General features: G+C 46.8%; 1 protein-coding gene across 1 annotated transcript in view; it reads left to right on the forward strand.

Annotated features, from left to right (window-relative positions):
* The first annotated feature begins 781 nt into the window (after positions 1 to 781).
* Positions 782 to 21,224, forward strand: part of LOC117506406 (ubiquinol-cytochrome-c reductase complex assembly factor 1) — a 45,304-nt gene continuing 24,861 nt past the window's right edge. Inside the window, exons 1-3 of the mRNA XM_034165907.1 lie at positions 782 to 983; positions 12,324 to 12,431; positions 17,990 to 18,097. Coding sequence (XP_034021798.1) covers positions 909 to 983; positions 12,324 to 12,431; positions 17,990 to 18,097 — 291 coding nt within the window. The 5' untranslated portion in view covers positions 782 to 908. The remainder of the gene's footprint in view (positions 984 to 12,323; positions 12,432 to 17,989; positions 18,098 to 21,224) is intronic.

Genomic DNA, 21,224 nt, shown 5'->3' on the forward strand with positions numbered 1-21,224 from the left:
ATAGTGCAGTTACAAGGAGTAGAAGTAGTGAAAGTAGATGGGTAAATACTTTGGGTCAACTGTCCAAAGTAATGGGGAGTGTGGTAGAGAGGTGAAGAAGAGAGTGCAGGCAAGGTGGAGCTGGTGGAGAAAGGTGGTGGCAGGAGTGATTTGTGACTGAAGAATATCAGCAAGAGTGAAGGGGAAAGTTTGCAAGACAGTAGTGAGACCAGCTATGTTGTACGGCTTAGAGACAGAGCTGGAGGTGTTGTGATTCTATCTGGGAGTGACGAGGATGGACAGGATTAGGAATAAACATATTAGAGGGACAGCTCAGGTGGGAGACAAAATAAGAGAGGTGAGATTGAGATGGTTTGAACATGTGCAGAGGAGGGACCCAGGTATATTGGGAGAAGGATGCGCAAGATGGAGCAACTCAGCAAAAAAGAGGGAAGCCAAAAGAGGAGGTTTATGGATGTGCTGAGGGAGGACATGCAGTTGGTTGGAGTGACAGAAGATTCAGAGGACAGGGTGAGGAAATGATTAATCTACTGTGGTGCCCCCTAACGGGAGCAGCTAAAAGAAGAATATACGTGTGTGTGTGTGTGTGTGTGTGTGTGTGTGTGTGTGTGTGTGTGTGTGTGTGTGTGTGTGTGTGTGTGTGTGTGTGTGTGTGTGTGTGTGTGTGTGTGTGTGTGTGTGTGTGTGTGTGTGTGTGTGTGTGTGTGTGTGTGTGTGTGTGTGTGTGTTAGATGACGTAGGCGGATCACTTGTTGGCTGGGCTGAGTTCCGCCCGGACTCGGCGTGAGGCGGACCAGTTTCGGTGACATTTGCTAAGGAAGAGGAGGAGAAAGACGAGGAGGAGGAGTACAGTTTTAAAGTGAACCTTTTAGCGATTCTGTGGTTCTCCCACTCCTCAGCTTGGAGTTATGTATCGTCGGCCTCTGCTGAGCGTTGTAAGGAACATTCTTAACGTGGCAGCGTCCACAGCCGCCCACGGAAAGGTAACTGCTGACGTTAGCTTAGCGCGCTAAGAGGATTTGTACGCGCGTGTATCGGAGAAGACAGTAAATTAAGTATAAACACAGAAAGTCTGAGTTACTGTGTGTTGTGGACATACTTTAGCTTTACTATAATTAGTTAGCTCTGTCTGCTCGTGAGCTCCCCAGTGTTGACCCTGAAAAACTGTTTAATCCATAACGATTTCGGCGAGTGGTACGGGTCAGCAACTGTCGGCCAGGGGGCCACATGCGGTCTAGTGTTTAATCATATAATTTTTTTCTGGTCCAGTATATACATGGCATACATGAATAACAGTGCTTTAATTAAAACTCAACGTCATTCATAACATAAAATGTAAAACATTAAAATGACATCCTCTTTTCATGATGGTTGAGTACGTTCATTTTACAGATCCAAATCCCGGATCTTGTTGGATCTGGGTTTTTATGAGTCCTTTCTGTCACTTGAGCCCATATATGTTGTGAAAGTGTAGGAACACGGACCCACAACAGGGGGCGCAAATGAATGGACAATGGAGGTATAGCCAAATAACAACACTTTACTGTTGTGACAAAAAGCACAACAAACACAACAGATTACAACAATAGACAAGAAGTCAATTCACACAATGTGTCACGTGGGCAGGCTCAAAGATAAGAGACGTCTGTCCAAAGCAGAACCGGAACCACACGATTTCCTCCGCCACCGAACCCCGGGAATACTGGAGCCGCCAAGTCCCGAACTCCCAGGTGGCCACTGCCTCCGCGTGTCGGATCTGGTACTGCTGGCGAGGAACAAAAACAGTTAAAGGTGGGTGCGTGTGCACCCAGCAACCCGTATGGCGGGAAAACCACCTCCTCCTCTCGTCGGAAGAATGTCTGCTATTTCACGCACAAAAGTAACAAAGTGTTAATGTTGACAAAAGACAACACAGTCGGCTGAGAACAGTACCTTCAAGGTAGAGCGATATCTCGGCAAAGAGGTGGAGATGTCGTCCTGCTGATATACCACTGCTGATCAGATGATTGGTGACAGCTGTCATAGGCGATAAGTGACAGCTGTCACCCCGGCTGCTCCTGTGAGGCGGCAGCGCCCTCTGGTGCCTGGAGCCCGCACTCCAGACAGGACGCCCTCTGGTGGTGATGGGCCAGCAGTACCTCCTCTTCAGCGGCCCACACAACAGGACCCCCCCCCCCCCCCAACGGGCGCCCGACCAGGCTTGTCCGGGTGGCGGCGGTAGAAATCGGCCAGGAGGGCCGGGTCCAGGATGAAGCTCCTCTTCACCCAGGAGCGTTCTTCGGGTCCGTACCCCTCCCAGTCCACCAAATACTGGAAGCCCCGGCCCATCCTACGGACATCCAAGAGCCGGCGCACAGTCCAAGCCGGCTCGCCATCGATGATCCGGGCAGGAGGCGGCGCCGGACCCGGAGCACAGAGGGGTGAGGTGTGATGCGGCTTTATCCAGGACACATGGAAAACAGGATGGATCCGCAGTGAGGCCGCAAGCTGAAGCCTCACTGCGGCTGGACTGATGACCTTAAGGATCCTGAAGGGACCGATGTAACGGTCCTGTAGTTTGGGGGAGTCCACTTTCAGGGGAATGTCCTTGGTGGACAACCACACTTCCTGCCCTGGCCGATACGCAGGGGCCGGGGTCCGCCGACGGTCTGCATGGGCTTTTGCCCTCGTCCGGGCCTTTAGCAAAGCAGAACGGGCGGCGCGCCACACCCGACGGCACTTCCGCAGGTGGGCCTGGACCGAGGGCACACCGACCTCTCCCTCAACCACCGGAAACAACGGGGGCTGATACCCCAGACACACCTCAAAAGGGGAGAGGCCGGTGGCTGAAGACACCGGGTGCGCGGCCGTCACGCAGCGCAGGGCCTGTTCCACCTCCTGATTGACCCGTTCTGCTTGCCCGTTGGTCTGAGGATGATACCCGGACGAGAGACTCACCGTGGCCCCCAGTTCCCGGCAGAAGCTCCTCCAGACTTGCGAGGAGAACTGGGGACCGCGATCAGAGACGATGTCTGTTGGAATCCCATGCAGCCGGACGACGTGGTGGACCAGGAGGTCCGCTGTCTCCTGGGCAGTCGGGAGCTTCGGGAGGGCCACGAAGTGGGCCGCCTTGGAGAATTGGTCCACTATCGTGAGGATGGTGGTGTTGCCCTGGGACGGCGGGAGGCCCGTGACAAAATCCAGGCCGATGTGGGACCAGGGGCAATGAGGCACAGGCAGTGGCTGGAGCAGTCCCGATGCCCTGCGGTGGTCAGTCTTGCCCCTGGCGCAGGTGGTGCAGGCCTGGATATAATCCCGGACGTCGGCCTCCAGGGACGCCCACCAGAAGCGCTGCCGGACAACTGCCACGGTCCTACGCACCCCTGGATGACAGGAGAACTTGGACCCGTGACAGAAGTCCAGGACTGCAGCCCTGGCCTCTGGTGGGACGTAAAGTTTGTTTTTCGGCCCAGTTCCGGGATCCGGGCTCCGTGCCAGGGCCTCCTGGACGGTTTTCTCTACGTCCCAGGTGAGGGTGGCCACGATAGCGGACTCCGGGATGATAGGTTCCGGTGGATCCGACAACTCCGTTTTGACTTCGTCTTCATGCACCCGGGACAAGGCATCCGATCTCTGGTTTTTGGTCCCGGGACGGTAGGTGATCCAGAAGTCAAAACGGCCGAAGAACAGTGACCAGTGGGCTTGCCTGGGGTTCAGCTGCTTGGCGGTCCTAATATACTCCAGGTTCCGGTGGTCAGTGAAAACCGTGAATGGCACGGACGTTCCCTCCAACAGATGTCTCCACTCAAGAGCCTCTTTCAACGCAAGGAGTTCTCGATTGCCGACGTCATAGTTCCGTTCGGCCGGGGTCAACCTGCGGGAAAAATAGGCACACGGGTGAAGGACCTTATCGGCCTTTCCGCTCTGGGATAGCACGGCTCCTATCCCTGAGTCCGAGGTGTCCACTTCAACCACAAACTGGCGACTAGGATCGGGCTGCACCAGAACAGGTGCAGACGAGAAGCGCCGTTTCAACTCCTTGAACGCGGCATCGCACCGACTTTTGGAGAGGTCAGGGCTGTCAGGGGGCTAACTACCTGACTGTAGCCCTTAATGAACCTCCTGTAGAAATTTGCAAAGCCGAGGAACTGTTGCAGCTTCCTACGGCTGGTGGGTTGGGGCCAGTCTCTCACCGCCGCAACCTTGGCCGGATCAGGAGCGACGGAGTTGGGGGAGATGATAAACCCCAGGAAGGACAAAGAGGTGCGGTGAAACTCACACTTCTCGCCCTTCACAAACAGCCGGTTCTCCAACAACCGCTGCAGGACCTGACGTACATGCCGGACATGAGTCTCAGGATCCGGAGAAAAGATGAGTATATTGTCTAGATATACGAAGACGAATCGGTGCAGGAAATCCCGCAAGACATCATTAACTAATGCTTGGAACGTCGCGGGGGCGTTTGTGAGGCCGAACGGCATGACCAGGTACTCAAAGTGACCTAAGGGGGTGTTAAATGCCGTCTTCCACTCGTCTCCCTTCCGGATCCGAACCAGGTGATACGCATTTCTAAGATCTAGCTTAGTGAATATCTGGGCTCCATGCAGGGGCGTGAACACTGAATCCAACAAGGGCAACGGGTATCGATTACGAACCGTGATTTCGTTCAGCCCCCTATAATCAATGCATGGACGAAGTCCGCCGTCTTTTTTACCCACAAAAAAGAAACCTGCACCCATCGGGGAGGTGGAATTCCGGATCAACCCGGCGGCTAAAGAATCCCGGATGTAGGTCTCCATTGATTCGCGCTCAGGTCGTGAGAGGTTGTACAGCCTGCTGGACGGGAACTCAACGCCTGGAACCAAATCAATGGCACAATCGTACGGACGGTGGGGGGGAAGGGTGAGCGCCAGATCCTTACTGAACACATCCACAAGGTCATGGTACTCCCCCGGCACCGTCCCAAGATTGGGCGGGACTCTGACCTCCTCCTTAGCCTGGGAACCGGGAGGAACCGAGGAACCTAAACATACCCGATGGCAGGTTTCGCTCCACTGAACCACTACCCCGGACGGCCAATCGATCCAGGGATTGTGTTTTAACATCCAAGGGAACCCGAGAATCACACGGGAGGTGGCAGGAGTCACAAAAAACTCGATCTCCTCCCGGTGGTTCCCTGACACCACCAGAGTTACTGGTGGTGTCTTATGTGTGATTAGAGGGAGTAGGGAGCCATCTAGTGCCCGCACCTGCACAGGCGAGGTAAGCGCCACCAGAGGGAGCCCTGCCTCCCTGGCCCATCTGCTGTCTAACAGATTCCCTTCAGAGCCCGTGTCCACCAGTGCTGGGGCCTTCAGGGTTAAATCCTCATAAAGGATTGTAACTGGGAGTCGTGTGGCGATATGGGTATGTCCCACGTGAATGTTTTGGCCCACCCCTAACCCAGTTTCTAGGGGCGGGCGTTGGTGTTTAACCGCTCGGGGCAGTTCCTCACTTGATGCTCTATTGAGCCACAAACAAAGCACGCTCCGCGGACCAGCCTCCTCTGTCTATCTGGTGGCCTAAACGTGGCCCTGCTCGTGTCCATAGCTTCATCAGCAGGGGGAGCTGTAACCACACGGAGCGTAGAGGCCGTGGAGCGTGGGGAGGGCGGAACTCAGTCGGAACCGGAAGGGAGAGGGACGGCGCGTGCCCGGCCACGCCCGTCGTCTCGCTCCCGACGGCGTTCTTCTAACCGATTGTCTAATCGTATAACGAGATCAATAAGCCCGTCTAAATCCCGCGGTTCGTCCTTGGCCACCAGGTGCTCCTTCAGGACCAACGACAGTCCGTTTACGAAGGCGGCACGGAGGGCAGTGCTATTCCAGCCGGACCTCGCAGCCGCGATGCGGAAGTCGACTGCATAAGCAGCTGCGCTCCGGCGCCCCTGTCTCATTGACAGCAGCACGGCTGAAGCGGTCTCTCCTCTATTTGGGTGATCGAACACTGTTCTGAACTCCCTCACAAACCCATCATATGTCAGAAGGAGCTGTGAATTTTGCTCCCAGAGCGCTGTAGCCCAAGCGCGTGCCTCACCGCGAAGCAGATTAATCACATAAGCTATCCTACTAGCATCAGTCGCGTACATGACGGGACGTTGTGCGAAGACGAGCAAACACTGCATAAGAAAGTCCACGCACGTCTCCACACAACCCCCGTACGGCTCTGGAGGGCTTATGTATGCTTCAGGGGAAGGTGGGAGGGGTCGTTGAACGACCTGTGGAACGTCACTGTTGCGCACAGGATCGACAGGAGGGGAAGCCGCAGCAGCGCCCTGAGGGCACGCTTCCACCTGCGCGGCGAGAGCCTCCACCCTGCGGTTAAGGAGGACGTTCTGCTCGGTCATTAGATCCAACCGAGCCGTAAAAGCGGTGAGGATCCGCTGCAACTCACCGATCATTCCTCCTGCAGACGCCTGTGCACCCTGCTCTTCCATTGGCCGTTCAACAGCCGGTTGACGCCCCTCGGGGTCCATGACGTTGGCCGAGATATCCTGTTGTGAAAGTGTAGGAACACGGACCCACAACAGGGGGCGCAAATGAACGGACAATGTAGGTAGCCAAATAACAACATTTTACTGTTGTGACAAAAAGCACAACAAACACAATAGACAAGAAGTCAATTCACACAATGTGTCACGTGGGCAGGCTCGAAGATAAGAGACGTCTGTCCAAAGCAGAACTGGAACCACACGATTTCCTCCGCCACCGAACCCCGGGAATACTGGAGCCGCCAGTCCCGAACTCCCAGGTGGCCACTGCCTCCGCGTGTCGGATCTGGTACTGCTGGCGAGGAACAAAAACAGTTAAAGGTGGGTGCGTGTGCACCCAGCAACCCGTATGGCGGGAAAACCACCGCCTCCTCTCGTCGGAAGAATGTCTGCTATTTCACGCACAAAAGTAACAAAGTGTTAATGTTGACAAAAGACAACACAGTCGGCTGAGAACAGTACCTTCAAGGTAGAGCGATATCTCGGCAAAGAGGTGGAGATGTCGTCCTGCTGATATACCACTGCTGATCAGATGATTGGTGACAGCTGTCATAGGCGATAAGTGACAGCTGTCACCCCGGCTGCTCCTGTGAGGCGGCAGCGCCCTCTGGTGCCTGGAGCCCGCACTCCAGACAGGGCGCCCTCTGGTGGTGATGGGCCAGCAGTACCTCCTCTTCAGCGGACCACACAACAATATAACCAAGAACACAGAAATCCTGCCGGTGACACAAGACAGACGTGTGAAGTCCATGTCTGCTTTTTCTCTGTGACACGCCAAAACAGTCAGTTTGCAGTATGTGAGATGCATCTTCATGCTCTGGGAGGTGAAGCAAGAATAATCTTGTCTCAGTAGTGAGAGGAGGTGATGACTAGAAGCTCCTCCATATTTAAAGTCACAGAAATGGTTCTTTCCAAGAAAACTGACTCCATTCCCCAAACTTGCATTCATGGACTAAATTTGTATGCAAATAATAATATGTATTTAAAGCAGCACATTTCAGACAACAGAACCACTTTTTATTGCCCTTATTTACATTTACATTTAAAGCACATGGGGATTTACATTAGCTTGCTGGAAATTGTGTAACATCTTTAAGTACCCACACATGCATGACCTTCATGCGAGTTACTGGTTGGTTGTTGAAGCACCTCCAAATGTCAGTGCTCTGCATTAACACTAAGGGTGTTGGAAAAAATCGATTCATGTCCGAATCGCGATTCTTATTATTTACGATTCTGAATCGATCCAAAATGTCCAACAATCAATTTTTAAAAAGCATTTTTTTTAAATATTTTCTTGCTTACTCGCTGCGTGTACTGTTTGTCAGGCAACGGCTTCCGTACTACAGCGTCCCCGCGAGGGGGGGGGGGTCCGGCATGCTTCAAAAATTCGTGAGCTGCAGCTTAGCATGGCAGACGAAGAGCTAATTCAGCCAGCACCGTCTTTGCTGAAGGCAAATGTTTGGGCGCATTTTGGATTTTATTATTTGCTGCGTAAGAAGGAGCTTGACATGACTTATGCAGTGTGCAAAATCTGCAAAATGAAAGTCAAGTACTTCAGAAACACTTCAAATCTGCAAGCCCACGTGCTACGCCATCACCCGGAGCTAAAAGAGAGGAGCAGCGGTATCTGCCGACTACTGACCAGCGCTTCGCTAAACTGCCAGCCAACTCCAAACAAGCAAAGCAGATAAATAAATTTACATCTAGAATCACTTGATTAACCTTGCAAAGCTGCATTTTCTTAAACATAAACATTTTTTAAGTAATATAACTATGAGGTCTATTAGAAAAGTATCCGACCTTATTTTTTTCAAAAACCATATGGATTTGAATCACATGTGATTACATCAGACATGCTTGAACCCTCGTGGGCATGCGAGAGTTTTTTCACGCCTATCAGTTACGTCATTCACCTGTGGGCAGTCTTTGAGTGAGGAGTGGCCCACCCTCTCGTCGATTTTTTTTCATTGTTTAGGAATGGCTCAGACTGCTGCTTTGTTTGATCAAAATTTTTTCAAAACTGTAAGGCACAACTGAGTGGACACCATTCGATAAATTCAGCTGGTTTTCGTTGAAAATTTTAACGGCTGATGAGAGATTTTGGTCTGGTAGTGTCGCTTTAAGGACGGCCCACGGCGCCTGATGGCGATCTGCGCTCTGAGGCAGTGTCATGTCGCTGTTTCAAGTTGAAAACTTCCACATTTCAGGCTCTGTTCACCCAGTAAAGTCGTCAGAGAACAGAGAACTTTCAGAAGAAGTCGGCATGAGGAGTTTATGAGGACATTCCACTGTTAAAGGTCATTTTGTAATGAAAGAACGTGCGGGCAGAGTCGCATGTCGGGCCGGACCCGACCGCGGGGGGTCGCGACAGGAAAAACACCTCCGTTGGAAAACTTAACGGGCAAGTTGGAACATGTTAAACAATTTCTCAGTTACTCACTTGTTGAAAGCCATCAAAAGCGGCCTGAATTTTACAAATGGTTTTCAACACGGAGGTGTTTTTCCTGTCGCGGCGCACACAGATTTGCGGCATCGTCACGGAAATGACTCGGCGAATTTGCGCGCACGTTCTTTCATTACAAAATGACCTTTAACAGTGGATTGTCCGCATAAACTCCTCATGCCGGCCTCTTCTGAATCTTCTCTGTTCTCTCACGACGTCCTGGGTCAACAGAGCCTTAAATTAGGATGATTTCAGCTCGAAACAGCCAGACGACGTCGCCTGGGAGCGCTGCGCGACGTCCCGCTCCGTGGGAAGTCCTTAAAGCGACAAACACCTCATAATCTCTCATCAGCCGTTAAACTTTTCACCGAAAACCAGCTGAATTTCTCGAATAGTGTCCACTCGGATATCCCTCACAGGTCCTGAAAAAAGTTTGATAAAGCAACGCGCGCCGTCTCGAGTAGTATCTCAAACAAAGAAATTCAGCCGAGAGGACTGGACCAGTGCTCACTCAAAGCCTGCCCACAGGGAAATGATGTCACCGACACACGTGAAAAAACTCACGCATGCGCACGAGGGTTCAAGCATGATTGGTGTAATCGCATGTCATTCAAATCCATGTAGTTTTTTTTTTTTTATAAAACTGCCAGTTAGTTTTATAAGATACCTCGTATTTCTCAGAGCTCTTTGAATCGAAAATCGATCCTGAATCGAATCGTCACCCCAAGAATCAGACTCGAATTGAATTGTGAGTTGTTGTACGATTCACATCCATAATTAACACCCCACAATGGTTATGGTTTACACGTGGTTTACTTGAAAAACAAAATGCGTTGTCCATTGCTTTTGTAAATATTATTGTTGATGTCCAGTCTATATAAGTGGGAGGGGTGATGGCCAAGCAGTTTCTTGTGCTTGGTTCCAGTTCAGAAGGTTCCCTGTTCAAGGGCACCCCTACCCACTGTCCATGTATTAGTTGCATCAGGAAGGGCATCCGGTGTAAAACTTGTGTCAAATCAACATCCAGATACACCTTGGATTGGCTGTGGCGATCCCAAGTGAAAACAAAGGAGATTCCAAAGAGCCTTGCATTATAGTCTGAAGAAGTGTAATATTTAACTTTTCCCCATGCACTAGTGCTGCAAAAAATACATAAAAATCACAATATGTTGTAATATCAATGGGCAGTAGTTGTAGAATCGCATTTCTTTTGTATCGTGATGCGTATCAAATTGTATTGAACTGCTGATGTGTATGTATTGCCCAGCCCTACTAATCAGTGACCTAACGTACATCCAGAAAGTCCTCACAGCACTAAACAATTTTCTCATTTTGTTATGTTACAGCTTTTTTCCAAAATGAAAGAAATGAAATGAAAGATGCCAGGTGTCATATTTGGAGGAAACCAGGCACCATCCCTACAGTAAAGCATGGTGGTGGCAGCATCATGCTGTGAGGATGTTTTTCAGCAGCAGGAACTGGGAGACTAGTCAGGATTGAGAGAAAGATGAATGCAGCAATGTACAGAGACATCCTGGATGAAAACCTGCTCCAGAGCGCTCTTGACCTCAGACTGGGTTGACGGTTCATCTTTCAGCAGTACAGTGACCCTAAACACACAGCCAAGATATCGAAGGAGTGGCTTCAGGACAACTCTGTGAATGTCCTTGAGTGACACCGCCAGACTAGTTTAGCAGATAACTGAAACAATCCTGCAAATGGTGACAGAAGCAACAAATTCGGGACAAATACTCCTTAGACATTACTCTTTTAAAAAACCGTTTGGCCATTTGAATTTTCATTCGATGGCCAGGTAGGGTTCAATTGAAGAATTACACAGGGATCAAAATTAAAAGATGCTCCGATCATATCGAAAACTACACCACATTATTTGTCTGAGCACAAAGCTTCCAAAAAGATATTGTTTGTACTGTCTGTGACTGAATGTTATGGAGTTATGTGGTAATAACAGCAAAAATGGTGACAAAGGTCAGTTTCAGACAAACAAATAATATGGTATAGTTTTCAACATGATTGGAGCATCTTTTAATTTTGACCCCTATGTAATTCTTCAATTCACCCTTACCTCGCTGCCTACTGAAAATTCAAATGGCCAGTTTTTTTTTTTTTTGTTGTTTTGTTTTGTTGTTTTTTTCCCAAAAGAGTAATGTCTAAGGTGTATTTGTGCCAAATTTGGTGCTTCTATCACCATTTGCATGATTCTTCTGTAAATATTCTGTTATCTGCTGCGCTAGAGCCCAGACCTGAATGTGATTGAACATCTCTGGAGAGATCTGAAAATGTCTGTGCACCAATGCTCTCCATCCAACCTGATGGAGCTTGAGAGGTGCTCTACAAAGAGGAATTCAGTACTTTAACGTTTCCCATAATCCCCCTGGCCCTCTGTGCTTCCCAGAATGCACCGCGGTGCAAGCAGAGTTCCGGCATCTCACATTGCATGTAAACAGTGGCTAGCGAGGATGTGGATGGTGTTGATCCAGCGAGTTCACTCACGATTATGATGATGACACATTCTTCCAAGTTGAGAGGGTTATCTAGAGGAAGTGTAACACCTGTGATGAGCTTCTGCCGTGCCCCAATGTTGTCTTGTTGTCCATACTTCACGAGGTTTGTTTACATTGTGCCCTGAACCAGAACTCTGCTGAAACTGACCTCTCGTGTGAGTCACAGACCGCAAGACGGCGCGAGATTCACAACTGCCAAACAGAGAATGGGCAAAACTGCCTAAAGATAGGTGCACCAAGCTTGTGGCATCAAATTCAAGAAGACTTGAGGCTGGAATTGCTGCCAAAGGTGCATCAACAAAATCATGAGCAAAGGATGTGAATACTTATGTACACGTGATTTCTTAGTTTGTTTTTAATAAATTTGCAAAAAGGTAAAAAAAAAAAACACTTTTTTTTTTCAAGTTGGTATTGTGGAGGGTTGTGAGTAGAATTTTGAGGGGAAAAAATGAATTTATTCCATTTTGGAATAAGGGTGTAACATAACAAGATGTGGAAAAAGTGAAGCACTGAATACTTTCCGAATGCACTATAAAATTCTGATTTGATGTTTTTGGTACTAGGTCTTTGGTGAGTCCTTGTTTACTGCTGTTATGACTTTGTATCAAACGAGTGGTTACTTAGGGACCTTTTGGATGAGGAGTAGGCTGTCACTTGCATTGTGAGGCGGTTCTGTAGTGTGATGGATGTGGTAGCACTAGCAGGCTCCCTGACTTCACCTGGAATTTGAATGATGGTGCTTCTCTTGATAAAAACTATCATTTGTAGTTTTATTGTAAAATGACTTCTCAAACCTTAAACTGGAATATTTTTCTCTCTGTTTGTTTTGTATTCCCTCATCCAGGTGTTGGATTACAAAGTGTGTTTTGCCAGATCTTTGGTAGCTTGCCATGTGGCCCGAGTGTCTGCTCCCTTTCTGACACCATGTCGGACTCTGCACAACACCACACAGGTAATAATACATAATTAGTGGTGTAACCGGCCGTAGTTGATCCAAGATCCATACGGATGACCCGCCATGATTCGGTCCACATATGAAGTGTGGATTATTTGCAAGATGGTGTTAAATTCAGATTTATTGTCATGAGGAGGGTTTTTTTGTTTTGTTTTTAGTGAGAGTTAAGTAAACCTCAGCAATGCAGTGAAATAAAAGCAGTTGTGTGTTCATGTGAAGGGAACATGTTAAAAGCAGACAGTCTGCATCACTTTGAACTCAGCTCAATGCACACCAATGTCCAGGCACAGAAGAGTCACTCCAAAATATTGTAAAGTCAAGAACACCCCCAAAGTGAAATCACGTTATTGGAAGGTATGAGGAACTCGTGCAGTGAGTGTCAGATACAGGCTGGATACCAGTTTCAAGGTATACCACAGTTTAGGAAATTATTTTTTTAATGTAAATCAACACATCAAGCAATTGCCGTGTTGATTAATCAGTTCATTAATTTTTAAATCTGCTGTTGTAGAGTCCTGAGTGAGAACAGCAACAACATGTCCCTCTCCTAATGGTTTCTCATTTTACAACCCCAATTCCAATGAAGTTGGGACGTTGTGTAAAATGTAAATAAAAACAGCATTCTTTGTCTTTCGGCTGTTCCCGTTAGGGGTCGCCACAGCAGATCAATAGTTTCCATCTCACCCTGTCCTCTGTATCTTCCTCTGTCACACCAGCCACCTGCATGTCCTCCCTCAGCACATCCATAAACCTCCTCTTTGGCCTCCCTCTTCTCCTCCTGCCTGGTGGCTCCATCCTCAGCATCCTTCTCCCTATATACCCTGGGTCCCTCCTCTGCACATGTCCAAACCATCTCAATCTCACCTCTCTAACTTTGTCTCCAAACCGTCCCACCTGAGCTGTCCCTCTGGCATGTTCATTCCTAATCTTGTCCATTCTCGTCACTCCCAAAGAGAATCTCAACATCTTCAGCTCTGCCACCTCCAGCTCTGCCTCCTGTCTTTTTGTTTGTGCCACTGTCTCTAACCCGTACAACATAGCTGGTCTCACTACTGTCTTGTAAATTTTCCCCTTCACTCTTGCTGATATTCTTCGGTCACAAATCACTCCTTCCACCTTTCTCCACCCACTCCACCCTGCCTGCACTCTCTTCTTCACCTCTTTACCACACTCTCCATTACTTTGAACATTTGACCCCAAATATTTAAACTTATCTACTTTCACCACTTCTACTCCTTGTAACTGCACTATTCCACTGGGCTCCCTCCCATTCACACACATGTACTCAGTCTTGCTTCTACTGACTTTCATTCCCCTTCTCTCCAAAGCATATCTCCACCTCTCCAGACTAGACTCAACTTGCTCTTTACTCACACTGCAGATCACAGTGTCGTCTGCAAACATCATAGTCCATGGGGACTCCTGTCTGATCTCATCTGTCAACCTGTCCATCACCACTGCAAACAAAAAAAGGACTCAGAGCTGATCCTTGGTGTAATCCCACCTCCACCTTGAATGAGTCTGTCATTCCGACTGCGCATCTCACCACTGTCACACTATTCTTGTTCATGTTCTGCACTACCCTAACATACTTCTCTGCCACTCCAGACTTCCTCATACAATACCACAGCTCTTCTCTTGGCACCCTATCATAAGCTTTTTCTAAGTCCACAAATACACAATGTAACACAATGTGTACACAATGTTCTGTCCTTCTCTGTACTTCTCCAACAGTATTCTCAGAGCAAACATTGCATCTGTAGTGCTCTTTCTCGGCATGAAACCATATTGCTGCTCACAGATCTTCACCTATTTTCTAAGCCTAGCTTCTACTACTCTTTCCCATAACTTCATGCTGTGGCTGATCAACTTCATGCCTCTGTAGTTACTGCAGCTCTGCACATCACCCTTGTTCTTGAAAATATGAACCAGCACACTTTGTCTCCACTCCTCAGGCATCCTCTCACTGTCCAAGATTTTATTAAACAATCTGGTTAGAAACTCCACTGCCATCTCTCCTAGACCTTTCCATGCCTCCACTGGAATGTCATCTGGATCGACTGCCTTTCCACTCTTCATCCTCTTCATAGCAGCCCTCACTTCTTCCTTGCTAATCTCTTACTTCCTGATTTACTCTCACCACATCAAACGTTTTCTCTCGCTCATTTTCTTTATTCATCAGCTCTTCAAAATATTCCCTCCACCTTCTCAGCACACACTCCTCACTTGTCAGCACATTACCATGTGCATCTTTTACCACCCTAACCTGCTGCACATCCTTTCCAGCTCTGTCCCTTTGTCTGGCCAATCGGTACAAGTCCTTTTCTCCTTCCTTGCTATTCAGTTTCTTGTACAGCTCGCAATATGCCTTTTCCTTCGCTTTTGCCACTTCTCTTTTCGCCTTACGCCGCATCTCCTTGTGCTCCTGTCTACTTTCTTCATCTCTCTGACTATCCCAAAACTTTTTCGCCAACCTCTTTCTCCTTATGCTTTCCTGGACCTCTTCATTCCACCACCAAGTCTCCTTGTCTTCCTTCCACTGTCCAGATGTCATACCCAGTACTGTCCTAGCTGTCTCCCTCACCACATCTGCAGTACTTTTTCCAGTTGTCCAAAATTGCTTCCCCTCCAACCAGTGCTTCTCTCACCTGCTCGCTAAATTTCACACAACATTCATCCTCCTTCAACTTCTACCATCTGATCCTTTGTGGAGCTTTCACTCTCTTCTTCTTCTTTACCTCTAAAATCATCCTACAAACAACCATCCTATACTGTCTAATGACATTCTCTCCTGCCACCACCTTACAGTCTCTGATTTCTTTTAGCTTGCATCCCCTATAAAGAATGTAGTCCACCTGTGTGCACCTTCCTCCACTCTTATATGTTACCCTGTGCTCCTCCCTTTTCTTAAAGTGGGTATTTACCACAGCCATTTCCATCCTTTTTGCAAAATCAACTACCATTTGTCCTTCCCCATTCCCATCCTTGATACCATATCTACCCATTACTTCCTCATCACCTCTGTTCCCTTCACCAACATGGCCATTGAAGTCTGCTCATATCACCACTTTTTCATGCTTGGGCACACTCTCCACCACCTCATCTAACACACTCCAGAAATCTTCTTTCTCCTTCATCTCACAACCTACCTGTGGGGCATATGCACTGATGATCTTCATCATCACCCCTTCAATTTCCAACTTCACACTCATCACCCTGTCAGACACTCGCTGGACCTCCAACACACTTTTAACGTACTCTTCTTTTAAAATGACCCCAACACCATTTCTCTTCCTGTCCTCACCACGGTACAACAACTTGTACCCACCGCCAATGCTCCTGCTCTTACTTCCCTTCCACTTGGTCTCTTGCACACACAATATGTCTACCTTTCTCCTCTCCATCATATCAGCCAGCTCTCTCCCTTTCCCAGTCATACTACCAACATTCAAAGTCTCCACTCTCATTTCCACCCTTCTAGTTTTATTCTTCTCCCGCTGTTTGTGGAAATGTTCTCCTCTTCTTCATCATCTTCACCCAGCAGTAGCTCAATTTCCAGCGGCACCCTGTTGGGCAACAGCACCGGCGGCGGACGTTGTTAACCTGGGCCTCGACCGATCCAGTATGGAAATTTGATGCTTAGTCTGCATAGTTGGGTTGGCTTCTTTTACGCCGGATGCCCTTCCTGACGCAACCCTCCTCATTTATCCGGGCTTGGGACCGGCACTCAGAATGTACTGGCTGCACACCCCATGTGGATGCCTGCAACACATTTCAAAAAAGTTGGGACGGGGCAACAAAAGACTGGGAAAGTTGATGAATGCTCAAAGAACACCTAATTGGAAACAGGTAAGTGTCATGATTAGGTATAAAAGGAGCATCCCCAAAAGGCTCAGTTGTTCACAAGCAAAGATGGGGCAAGGATCACCACTTTGTGAACAGCTGCATGGTAAAATAGGCCACCAGTTTAAGAACAATGTTTTTCAATGTTCAGTTGCACTGCATTAAAAGCCAACATCATTGTGTAAAGGATCTTACCGCGTGGGCTCAGGAACACTTCAGAAAACCATTGTCAGTTAACACAGTTTGTTGCTACATCTACAAGTGCAAGTTAAAACTCTACCATGCAAAGCGAAAGCCATACATCAACAACATCCAGAAACGCCGCCGCCTTCTCTGGACCCGAGCTCATTTGAAATGGACAGGCGCAAAGTGGAAAAGTGTGCTGTGGTCTGATGAGTCCACATTTCAAATTGTTTTTGGAAATTATGGACGTCGTGTCCTCCGGACTAAAGAGGAAAAAGACCATCCAGATTGTTACCAGCGCAAAGTTCAAAAGCCAGCCTCTGTGATGGTATGGGGGTGTGTTAGTGCCCATGGCATGGGCAACGTACACATCTGTGATGGCACTATCAATGCTGAAAGGTACATCCAGGTTTTGGAGCAACACATGCTGCCGTCCAAGCAACGTCTTCTACAGGGACATCCCTGCTTATTTCAGCAAGACAATGTCAAGCCACATTCTGCACGTGTTACAATAGTGTGGCTTCGTAGTAAAAGAGTGCGGGTACTAGACTGGCCTGTCTGCAGTCCAGACCTTTCACCCATTGAAAATGTGTGGCGCATTATGAAGCACAAAATACAACAACGGAGACCCCAGACTGAAGTGTACACCAAGCAAGAATGGGAAAGAATTCCACCTACAAAGCTTCAACAATTAGTGTCCTCAGTTCCCAAACGCTTGAGTGTTGTTTGAAGGAAAGGTGATGTAACACAGTGGTAAACACTGTCCCAGCTTTATTGAAACGTGTTGCAGGCATCCATTTCAAAATGAGCAAATAGTTGCACAAAAACAATAAAGTTTATCAGTTTGAACATTAAATATATTGTCTTTGTGGCGTATTCAAATTAATATAGGTTGAGGAGGATTTGCGAATCATTGTATTCTGCTTGTATTTACATTTTACACAGCGTCCCAACTTCATTGGAATTGGGGTTGTGCTACAGATGGGGTGGGGGGGGGGCATTTGTTGTTTTAAAATTTGCTACAAAACCCATAACATTTGATGCAGCAGAGTACTAATAAAAGGGAGCAGAGGTCATGGTGGAAGTAATAAAACTGCTGAGACGTGACGGTGACATGCAGCTCAGAATAGGTCAGCGTATTAATTTAGTCAGCAGGTGCGCTCGGTAAAGGCCGTGTTCTGCAGGTGTATGACATCATCAGGTCAGTGAGCTGTGAGGTTGTATTTACTCTAGATGGTGTTTACACAGTATTGGACCTGTTTTAGGAGAACTTTGTTGTTGTGTTGAGTAATTTATTGAGGTTGTTCTTGCTGTACCTTGTTTTTTAACACCTGTTCCTAATTCGTCTCACTGTTTTTGATATGTTCCCTTTACTTTCATTCTTATCTCTCTCATCTTTTCTTCTGTATTTTTGCTTTCTTCTGTCTCTCATTCCTCGTACTTTCACCTTGTGAGTGATCATCTTGATTTTTTTGTTTTGTTTTTTTAACCTGTCAGACATCATTGTTCGCTCTCTCTTTTTTCACCAGCTTTGTCAAGTGAATGAAACACCTCAGCACACACAGGAAGAGGTCGGGGCCTTCACCAAGCTCATTGAGGCCATGGGCTTTACGGGACCCCTCAAATACAACAAATGGGTGAGTGATGGAGACAAGATTTAACGGAAAAAGTAACCGAACAACAGGAGAGAGTTCAGGGAAAATGTGACTGAGTGAAGTAAGGACAAACATTTGTGCTGACAAAAGAATGTAATCAGTATAATGGAGTCAGGTCTATAAGTATTTGGACAGAGTCAGTTTTGTAATTTTGTCTCTTTACAAAATTACGACACACCACAGTGGCCTTTAAAATGAAACAGTCAAGATGTGGCTGAACTGTAGCCTTTAATTCTAAGGGTTTAACAGTATCAGAATCAGAATACTTTATTAGTCCCTTAAAGGGCAATTCATTGCAGACCCCCTGGCCAACCATAAAAACACAAACATAACATTTACATAAGTATATGCTAAATGACAATCACAGAATCAAGGTTAAAAACAAAGACAAAATCCTCAGCCAGTGTTCAGGAGTCTAATCGCAGAAGGAATAAAAGACATTAAATAGCGATTAGTTCTCATCTGGTGCATCTGATAGCACTGCCCAGAGGGCATGAGTGTAAAGCCTAATGATAAAATGTGTCTCTGATCTAAATCAATGATCTGCTGGGCTTTTGTCATGACACGACTCTCCCACAGTGATGCCAGGTCTCTCTACTGGACGCCAATTATTTTTTAACAGACTTTCACTATATTGTTCAGGCTATTCTTGTCCTTCATAGACAGACAACCAAACCAAGAGACAAAGGAGAAGGTGAGCAGGCTCTCTATGTAGGAACAGTAACAGACTCTGAGGATCCTCTCACTCACTTCAAAGGATCGAAGTTTGCGCAGCAGATAAATCCTCTGCTGTGCTTTTTTACAGATGGCCTCTGTGTTGTCATCAAATCTCAGTTTAGCATCAAAAATGGTTCCCAGATATTTATATTGCTCCACTATCTGGACATCTTCATCATGAATGATGCTAGGAGTATGACCACTCTTACATTTCCTGAAGTCTATAATGATTTATTTTGTTTTTGCAACGTTCAGGTCCAGATAGTTTTGATCACACCATGTGACAAATGAAGACAGGGCCGAGCCATGCCCCTGATCATCGCTCCGCAGAAGGGACAGCAACACTGTGTCATCAGAGAATTTGACAGTGTGTGTTGATGTTTGGGCTCCTACACCCATCTGTGTACAAAATAAAAAGAAGTGACGATAGTACACATTCTTGAGGAAAGCCGGTATTGGACACAAGAGCATCAGAAATCTGCCCATTTACCCGCATACGCTTCACTACAGCTCCCAACAATATCGCATAAACCGTTAATTACACCCAATTTTATACACCGTCCCCCCATTTTTTAGGCCTAACGTAATTGGACAAACACATAACTGTAACTGTGAGGCTTATTGTTAATATTTGGATGAAAATCCCCCCACAAATTCCATTTCTTTACCTTGAGAACCTCTTGGGTTGCTTTGGGAGTATGTTTTGTGGTGTTATCCATCTTCACAGAGACGATTCATCCTATTACTTGGGTGGAGTATGAGCAGATAGTACAGCCAGCTCAGCAGCCCATGAGCAATAACCACCAGAGACCCAATTCCACTGGCTATCATACATGTCCATGCCATAAAACTGCCTACACCACGTTTGACAGCCGTGAGCTGTTCCTTTCCTTCTCCATCCACTTCTTTTCCCATCATTGTGATACTAGTTAGTCTTTGTTTCATCTGTCCAAAGAATCTTCTTCTACAACTGGGCAGGCTTTTTCAGATGTTTTCTGCCAAAGTCTAACCTCACCTTCCTGTTCTAGTGTGTTACTCGTGGTTTGCACCTTGTCTGTAATTGCATTCCTTAAGGTGTCTCTTGATTGTTGACTTTGTCAGTGATGTTTCCTCATTTTGACTTGGCTTGATGCTGTGAATGAACTTTTCTTCACCAAGGAAATAATTCTACCAACATCCAGTTAAACTGTCTCCTGAGGCCTTTCGAGCCTTTTGGTGTTAGCTTACCAACCTGGTCCTTCTTTTTGAGAACAGAACTGATGGTTGATCTTGACATCTCCTGAAGTATCTTTTCTGCCTGATAAGTTTATGTTTTAGCCTTCTTTTTTTCTTCTAACCTTGCCTCCACTCCTTGTTGGACGCCATAGTAAGAGCTACAAATAACGGCTACCAAATGGTTGGCTTGTGCTCAGAGGATCCTTTGGTCGAGTCACAGTCAGCCAGTAAAGTATCTGGCTTGCATAGATGAAGGTGGAGTAACAGTTCTTACGCCATCAGATTTCTGAATCTTCAAAGTCTTCTTGTGGAGAGAGTTTCAAGTTGTTCTAATACATCAGCATACTTCATATCACCAAATTTCTTCCACTGTTCACCAACAGTTCTGAGTCTACTTTTTCCATCTGCTGAAGCAGTTTGCAGATCACCACACTTGCTACCACAGAGAAAGCAGCCATGCTCATCACAGTCTTTGTAAGGTCTTTTCCGTCTAATTATGGCAACAGGAGCCATGATTCATTTAGAGCCAGCATGGTGTGCTACAACCTGAAATGATACAATACATTTTTTGACCACAGAAAAAGACTTTTGGTGACATGTATCTAATATACTTAAATATGTGTTGTTTGTTTTTTTTCCCAGTGACGGGAGCAATAACAAGGCACATATTAGCAGAGGTGGGATGAAATCATTGTCAAGTCTTCAATCCCAAGTCCCAAGTCAGCTTGTCAACCCTTGGTGGTCATTATGATTTGACACTTGCTGATTCATGACTTGAGAGTGACTTGATGGTGACTTTGTCCATTCTCTGCATATTAGGCATGATAAATATACAAGTAATCACTTCAGAAAAATGACATGAACAAGTTATAACAGAAGCATGTCGTGTTTGCCAAATATCACCTTTTATCGTCTATCATTGCATATATTGACAAAAGAAAATCGTATTATAATGTATTTTATTACTGTAATTATGCAATTCAATTACTAAACCAATATTTCAATCAAAGAAACCCTGCAAGAGATGGAAAAATGCAACAATTTGAAAAACATAGAAATTCAGGCAAATTTGAACTTTATGACCTTGGAAATGACCTTGAACCCCAAAATTCATGATGTCATCCATCCACGTTTTTTACTGCCCTATATCAAATGAATGAATGAATAAGTTTTATTC

Source organism: Thalassophryne amazonica, chromosome 3, assembly GCF_902500255.1.
Source record: "Thalassophryne amazonica chromosome 3, fThaAma1.1, whole genome shotgun sequence".
In the NCBI taxonomy this organism is placed as follows: Eukaryota; Metazoa; Chordata; class Actinopteri; order Batrachoidiformes; family Batrachoididae; genus Thalassophryne; species Thalassophryne amazonica.